At 45.4% G+C, this 8528-nt stretch overlaps 1 protein-coding gene across 1 annotated transcript; it reads left to right on the top strand.

Moving 5' to 3' along the window:
• The first annotated feature begins 401 nt into the window (after window positions 1-401).
• On the top strand, window positions 402-8097 carry rgmd (RGM domain family, member D). Its single transcript, XM_084338043.1, has 3 exons — window positions 402-574; window positions 3651-4162; window positions 6353-8097. Exons 1-3 carry the CDS (start codon window positions 478-480, stop codon window positions 7046-7048), a joined length of 1305 nt encoding a protein of 434 aa, XP_084194169.1. The 5' UTR covers window positions 402-477; the 3' UTR covers window positions 7049-8097.
• Window positions 8098-8528: the final 431 nt, after the last annotated feature.

Here is an 8528-nt window from a genome sequence, read left to right as displayed (position 1 = left end):
CGGCTACCTTTGGTAATCACGCGCCTCGGGGGCCTGCAGGATACCGCAGGCGGAAGACGGCCGCTGCTGCTGGAGCTGGACCGAGTCATGTGAGACAAGCCGGCGGCAGCAAGGCGTACGGATCCGGGGAGAAACCACCGCCTCGCCCCGCTGGTGCTTCACAGCGCGCCTCAGGCGAGAGCGTAAAGGGGGGCGTAATAACGCAGGTCAGTGGCCAATCAGAGTGCAAAACGGGAACCCGGAAACACGAACGTGTTGGTAAAAGCATACACGCCACCAGAAGACATAGACCCCCCCCCGTAGGGCCGCCCACCAGAAGACATAGACCCCTCCCCCGTAGGGCCGCCCACCAGAAGACAGGGCCCCTTTTGAATGACAGCGCTTCGGGAGGGATACGAATATTTGTGTCTAATTCCCCGCAGCTCCAGCGTCGATGAGAAGCAGTCGAGGAACTCCATTCTAACTGAATGGATTGGTATGGGGAGAAGCGGACCTCAAAACTTGGCTAAGAAGCGGCAGCTTTGGAACTGTATAACGTTGACGATGGTTTTACTTTCACTGCTGTTTCGACCAGGTAAGTCATTGTTGTTCACTCGTGTCCCCTTTTCATGCAAAACATGTCCCCCCGCACGGAATGGAGGAGGTGGGAGATGAAGAACTTAGCTGGGCTTGTGGTCGTGGAGGTGTTGTCGTTGGACTCACATTTGATCGCTGTGAATGTATCCGAGCCACGTTATTTGTGGTCCGAATAGCGGAAATGTATTTATTTACCTATAGAAAAGAATAACTAGTGTAGTGTGTGGCCAGAAGTCTTGGTGTCTCGCTGCAGTCTCCACGACATCTCGAAGGTTAGCTTCTAGTAGCACGAGTTACTTTACGGACACTGTAAAACACAACATGAACTGAACCAAAACAACAACAAACTAATGGCCACCAGACGCTAAACAATCGTCACATTTATTACCAATCGGGAGATGGAGCTAAACGACCAGTTTACAAAGTTGCGTGAAGTTATCATTAACGCTACAGCTTCCATTTAGCAGCATAGCTCGGTGGCAGCAGCTCGCGTCGCGCAGTCTCTCTCTTCTATAAAAAGTATTGTTTGATTTGTCCCAAATACAGCCTGTTGTCGGAGATTAATAAGTAGTTGCGTTTTACATGACGTTATTAAGAGTTGTGATTAGAATGATTACACGGGGCCGCCTTAGTTGTTTGTTAATTCGTGAAGTAAAGTTGTCGGACCGTGTTTTTGTTCCCTCATATTCGTGCTTCATGTGTTAGCTGCCATCATGCAGGGGCTCCGACTGTCCGTCCGGCCTCTGGACCAAGTAGAGCTTGTTACTATGTTGTTACTTTCTAATAACGTGTACGAACTTGGCGTAACAGTTGATCCCATCGAAAGGGGGTCAGAAAATGTAGTTCACGATCAAACACAGCAATACAACGTTTGAAATAATAAAGTAATACAAGTATAATCTTAAATGTTGTATAACGTGTAAACTAACTTATTATGTGGATCAGTTTGGTTTGCTTGCTAATAAAGATAAGTCACACTGAGCATTGGTGACCCTCATGATTCCCGATTGAATTGAAATGGGGGACCCTGATGTAAACAAGACGAAAGTCTTTCTCTGGTCTGCATCCCCTTAACAATTGTGTGTATTGAGCTGTACTGTGTATTGTACCCATTCTGCAATCTGTTAATAACGTTTTCAATCAATCAATCAAGCCAGTGGCTTATAATAGTCCACTTGTAGTCTATTTGATTTCCAAACTGGTTTGTTCAATTTAGTTGGCCCATATGATCAACTACTGAAAATATTTGATTGTGCACTGTCAAACACGTGATAGTCAGGTCTTATCATTATTAAGTTAACTCAAGAACAGCTCTGCAACTGTTTACAACTTGCTGCCAACTAGTGTCAGCTGAATTATTAGTGCTTTCAGATCTGTGTTATAAACATTTCGAGCTGGCCCAATGGAGTCCCACCTGGCTCTGTTGTGTGGAAGATGGTTTACTTCATGGCTGTCAAACTATTAGGTCAGAGCTTTGAGTTATATAGTGCAATTGTACAATATTTATTCAGAGATTAGGCTGGTTTTAAGCAAAGTTCAGCATCATTTTCTTTGCCTTTCTACCCAGCATTTACAATCATTTTGTTAAGATGCTAAATGCATATCATATTTTCTTTGTGGGCTGTTTAGATGTCCTCTTCTTATTCCTCTGTGACCACATGGCCCACACATTGCTGGCAACTAAGTTAGTGGCAGACCATAAAGACCATTTAGAGACCAAACATGGTTGTTGATGGTTATATAGGCAGTGATTGTCACAAAGTGTCAATCACAGTGGAGTTCAGTGACCTCGGTGCTGGATGAGGGAGGCCTGTTGGAATTCAGCGGAGAGATGCAGAATGACTCTAGCATGACCTCTTACACTCCATCTAAGTTCTGTCAGGGGCTCATGTTGACGTGCAGTGACTGTGAGATGCATTCATGATTGGTCATGGACCCAAGATGCTTCCACATCACAGGCCTGCTGAAACCATGTGGATGATTAACAAAAGAGTTGCTTCTCCATGCTTATAATGTTCAGCCATTGTCAGAATAAAAAAAAACCCAGCCTGTTTATAGTTACAAGGCTAGAGGTCTAAATATGAAACGCATTATTCTAATCACAAGCTAGCCTTGCCATGTGAGATGTTGCTGTTTTCCTCATGAAATGGTATTCCAACAGGTGGAAAAAACATTACTAGTAATAATGAATGCACCTTTTGGAATTATCCAAAGATGGAAGAAGTTGGATTCATCCCATTGCTTTCATTCCCCAAAGAACCTGGTTTTAGCTCTAGGCTATATTTTGAGGGATAATGAATATCCCACTGATAATAAATATCCCACTTCTGAGCCATAACGTCACACAGGAAGTGGAGAATATAGGCAATACCACACCAGCATCCTGTGCTGTCTGTGCCTGGTTGCCCCCCCCCCCCCTCCAACCAGCTGTTTAAGTCCTAAGAAGCTGAACAAGCAGGGCTCTTTGTGCTATTCCTCCTGGGTCTGAAGCTAGCTGCCCTATGCTGAGCCATGCAATGCAGCTTAATGGACTTCTATTACCTCAGCAACAGCCAAACCACATTCAACACCCTTAAGCAAACTACACAGGTTGGTTTCCTCCTGCAGTGAGGCTGTGTGTTATTTCTGTGAGGGGTAGTTGGGGGAAATAGGTTTTGACTGACTCCGACTTTGTAGCAGGGAGTATGGGACCATGGCCGTGTGGGCACAGGCTCATTTGGGTTTTAATAGCCCTCCTGATTGAGGTAAACTTGATAGTGGAAACGTTTGACTGGGCTGCTTCATGTACTGCAGCAGGGCTATTGTAAGCCCATTCTTGAGCAGGAATTTGATTGCAAGACCGTTAGACGGGTGGAAAAGACACATCTATTAAAAAAAACCTGCATGAAAGTTGTCAAAATTTTAGGAAGTTTGCATTGCCACCACACAACGAGTAGTTTCCCCAAATGTAATTTAGTTTCACAAAAATTTAAAAAGGAGCCTGCAATTCCAAAAGTTCCCTCAAGCTCTGTTGTCATGTAATTTTGCAACGTGAGGGGTATCGCTAATCTTCCATCCCTCTTCCCGCCTTTCAGCTTACTGTCAGCAGTGTCGGATCCAGCGCTGCAATACGGAGTACGTGGCCTCTACCTCGCCCTCCGGTGGCTTGCAGGAAGATATGCCCCCGGATTTGGACTACTGCATCGCCCTGCGGGCCTACGCTCTGTGCACCAGACGCACAGCGCGTAGCTGCAGGGGTGACCTTGTCTACCACTCTGCCGTCTTCCGGATCAAGGAGCTGTTCTCCCTGCACAACTGCTCTAGTGACGGGCCCACCTCCCCCGCCAAGGCCCCCACCACGTCCCGACCGGTCGTGTCTGAGCTGTGTGACTACGAGAGTCGGGTCCTGGCCTCGGGCCCAGCCGGCCAGCAGAAGAAGTATGCCCACTGTGGATTATTTGGGGATCCCCACTTGCGGACATTCCGGGATGAGTTTCAGACCTGCAAAGTGGAGGGGGCGTGGCCTCTGATTGATAACCGCTACCTGTCGGTACAGGTGACAAACGTGCCAGTTGTCCTTGGCTCCAGTGCCACGGCAACCAGCAAGGTGAGGATGGGGGTGGTTTGGGGAGACTTGTTAGACACAGCTGGATTCACCAGATGTCTTAACTCATTGTCTACATTGACCATATTAGCAGGCTCAATCCTAACTTGCTGACTTAAAGCTTGTAATACAGAGTCATTAACACCGTTAAAGGGGCATTTCACCTAAATACATTGTTGATTTATTTTACACATAATCTCAGCATGCATCCAAAAACCCTTAAACAGTTTTTCACACATTCATTTAGTTTGACAGTTATAGAGAGCAATTGAGTTTGAAAAGTGATGTCATCGGAAACATTAAAATCCTTGTGTTAATTAGCTCCATGGAATTCACTGAACATGAACATCACTGGTCGCCACATTCAAACGCATTTCAAAATAAATCGCCATTTATTTTTATTTTTTTGGAAGCGACCCTTTAAGTTATTCCTCAGTCCCTGGTGCCTCTGCAGCCTCTAGTGGTCCTCCTCTGTCTCAGCTCCTTCGGGTCCACAGGGTGGGGGGAGGAGAGGAGGTGGGGGGGCGGTCTCTACCTTTAACACATGGGTGGTCATATGGTTGTGATTAAAGCAGCGCTCAAACATTTTCCTCCGCCGCCACAATCTGGCCTTTTTTTTTTTTTTTTTACCCCTCTGGTCAAATAATTAACTAGGCTCTTTTTTGTGTAAATATGGAATAATGTGGAAAAGTACAAGAATAATTGGACAGCAGCGAGAGTATTTTTTTTTCTTTTTCTTTTTTCGCTGATCCAATCGGTGTGTCTTTACTGCTTTCAATTTCATTGTTGAGACTTATCATTATGTCTTAATTCAGGCACTCAAAGCCAGCTTGATTCATAAGATGCAGTAAAGTAAATGACCAGGCTGGTATCTACTAGCCTGCATTAAATTGAACACGGCCTGTGTTGAAACCATGTAGGAGGCATTCTACTCTTGAGACAAATGGAACAATTAAAATTAGTTTCACGTGGTTATATTGGCAGCGTCACAGACCATACCAACCAATCCATGCTGGCTATTACTCCAAAATGTATTCGTAGATTACATCTGTGCTTCGCAAATGCAATTATAAACCACACAGCATTGCGTACAATTGGGAGTAGGCTGCACCCGATAGAGAGAGAGAGGGAGAGAAGGGCTTTCAGAACAACCTATTTAAAAGGAATTTCCAGTGTGTATTGGGTGGAGGAGAGTAATGCAAACCTGTAGTCTGGCTCTGCCTACTGCGCCAGTACCCGCATGCCCCCACCGCGCACGCCTTTTGAATCGGAGCTGTTTTCGACTGTCAGCCTTAAGACAGGAAATCGTCCATCAAATACAGTATCCCCGTAACTGTAAACGTAACCACAGCCACCTCTTTGTCAAATGGCTTTGAAGAAATCGAGGGCTAGGCCTCGATTTTTCAAATCTGGGCTGGGATCCAGACTGGAGTCAGTCAGTGAAGCAGGCGGTGAACAGTGCTGGTGTAGTAAAAAAAAAAGGAGAGAAAAAAGCAAGGTATCGAAGATTTATGGAGTTGTGAAGCGAGGAGACAGTTGTCTGTGTGTTTGATCCTGCTCCTATGGAAGAACAGTGGAGTTATTGCTCTCTTTTATGACATTATTAGGAGTTTGCTTCAGATATGAACGGTCCAGATTACGTTGAGACCACACATTTGTGGGTGGTTTGAAGGTTATTGCACCTTTTTTATCTACAATGGTATATAGTCCTAGACCATCATTCACAATATAACTATCTACTGAACGTTTTCCTGCATGAATGTTTCTCTCTGCAGGGTTTATTACGACTTTAAATGACACTCAAGATTTTAGAGTAAATAATTGTCAATTTACGAGGAAAAGGCCAGATTGGGCTGTAAAATTATGAACGCCTGCTACATTTTCTAATCTGAGCTCCTCTTAAACCTACCAGAATATTGGTTTCATGCTGCCACACTGTGGCTCAAAGTGGTACTACAATGTGGCCTTACAAATACGTTTGATTTGATTTACTACTCCTGTGTGGATTCAGAATTCATCAGCAGTGTACAATGCTACATGTAAGCACAGAGGTGATACACTAGCTCTTCATCAAGTACTTGAAATAAATATATATATATAAACAAACAAAGGGGAAAGGAAAGTGACTGTTTGACTATATATCCTGTTGAACCAGAAACTAACGTTGCCTGCGTGTCGCTCCCCGGCTCTTAGATCACAGTGATCTTCAAGGCGTACCAAGGCTGCACGGATCAGAAGGTGTACCAGGCCACCACAGAGGACCTGCCCTCCGCCTTTCAGGACGGCACGCGCAGCGGCGGCGAGGGTGGCAGCCTGTCGATCGTGGAGCGGGGCGGCCAGGGGGTGGGCCGGCAGGTGAAGATCCAGGCCCGCTACATGGGCACCTCCATCATCGTGCGCCGGGTGGGCCGCTACCTGACCTTCGCCATCCGCATGCCCGAGGACACGCTGGACTTCTCGGAGGAGAACGGCGGGCTGCAGCTCTGCCTGCACGGCTGCCCGCGCAACGAGCTCATCAAGGAGCACACGCTGGGCCGCCCGGGCCAGCACCCGGTCCGCCTGCCGGCCCCCGGGCAGGGCACCAACGCGGGCTTCGGGCCCCTGCTGCCGCCGCACCAGACCTACACGGTGGAGCGGGCCACGGCCAAGTGCAGGGAGACTCTGCAGGTGGAGGATGTCTACTTCCAGTCCTGCGTGTTTGACTTACTGACCACGGGGGACCCCGAGTTCTCCCTGGCGGCCTTCGGCGCCCTGGAGGACCTGAAGGCACTGCCGCCCAGTAGACTGAGGCAGAACTCCCCCAGGACTCCTCGTCTGACCAGCCGAGGGGCGTCACACACCACCCCCCCCCTCCTCTCACTCCTGCTCCTCGTTCTGCTGCTTTTGTAAAGAAAAAAAGAGAAAGTGCAAAGTGGAAGCGATACCAGCTTGAGGAAAGAGTGCCCTTAGAGCTCAGACATTTATATTTTTTATTTTTTTTTAATCTTTTGCATTTGTGAATGTTGTGGTCTTTTCCTGTTGTTGTTGTTGTTGTTGTTGTTGTTATTGCCGTCGTTGTCGTCATGAAACCATTTGAAGGATTTAGCACTCAGTGATGACACAGACAGATGCCAGTGTCTGTCTGCTCCAAGCAGCGTTCACCATTTCATCTGAGCAGGAGCCTGAATGCATGCGATCGTGTGGCGTCAGTCAGTCGGGGGTTAAGTACACAACCGCTCACTCCGTTTTCACACACTTCCTGCCAATTTGATTAAAACAGATAAAAGGACTCTTTAAAGAAATGTGAAATTCCTAACATGATTGTCTGCGTTGATTTCAAGGCAGCTAATCGGAATGATCTTTGTAAATATTTCATTGGAAAATGTATCACAATGCATAGCAGGGGGTCAATATTTCATTATTTTACATTACGGTATGTTGAAAATAGTATTCCCCCCTTTTTAGTGCAGATATTTGAAGGTTAGATCCTGTTTAATCCAAGTAACGTCATTCAGCACTTAATCTTTTTGTTTTTGAACACTTACCACATTCAGTTCCTCTTAATGTTATCTGACATTAATGTTTCTCACACACTACACAGGCTCCAACAACTATAAGTAAATACTACCTACTCATAAAACACATAATGTTTTGGTGTGATAAAAGTATCAAAAGTGTGATAGATGCAGTTTGATGAAAACACTCCCTCTTCAAGCTGCTTGGCTTCCAGTTTTTAAAGGTAAAGAAACAAAATCTCTATATAATAATATATTGAAAGAGTGTATATATGTGTTTTATATTGTGTACATTTGCCTGTGTATAGATGTTTTAACTGTAATATGTTTTACACTTGTGATTAGTTAGTGTATTTTTTTGAGTCCTTGTAAGAGAAGTGAACTAATACGTGCTATACCTTATCTGTAATTTTCCATATTAAAAAAAGTGTTGGACACTCCTGACTTGGCTTTTTGTGTTTCCTTTTATTCCTTACATGGCTGTTTTGTTATTGCCTGTTGTAGTCCATTTATTTGGTGTAATTGTTGATTGTAATCCTGTTCTTTATGTTGAGTATAAACCCTGGTAATGAGTTGTTCTATACGGGTACGATTGTGGATCAACATGGGTTGCAGCCAGGCCCCTCAACCAGGAGGGTTGTCCTCGCTATAATGAATGGCTGCATTTCTAGAGCACATTTGTACCACTTTTAACATTTGGAACACTGGTGTTTAACATTGGAATGACTGCATACAGTTTTCAGTATGGGTGACCCCAGTGGGAATCGAACCCCTAGCCCTGGCAGTATTGGTGCCATGCTCAAGAGGGTTAAGCACTCGTAACCATTGAGTCAACTTAATAGGTTCTTATGGCTTTAGTCTACTAAGATATTACT

Source organism: Notolepis coatsorum (assembly GCF_963971535.1).
Source record: "Notolepis coatsorum genome assembly, chromosome: 2".
Lineage (NCBI taxonomy): Eukaryota > Metazoa > Chordata > Actinopteri > Aulopiformes > Paralepididae > Notolepis > Notolepis coatsorum.
The sequence above is the reverse complement of the archived record's forward strand: the minus strand, read 5'-3'. Positions and strand labels throughout refer to the sequence as shown.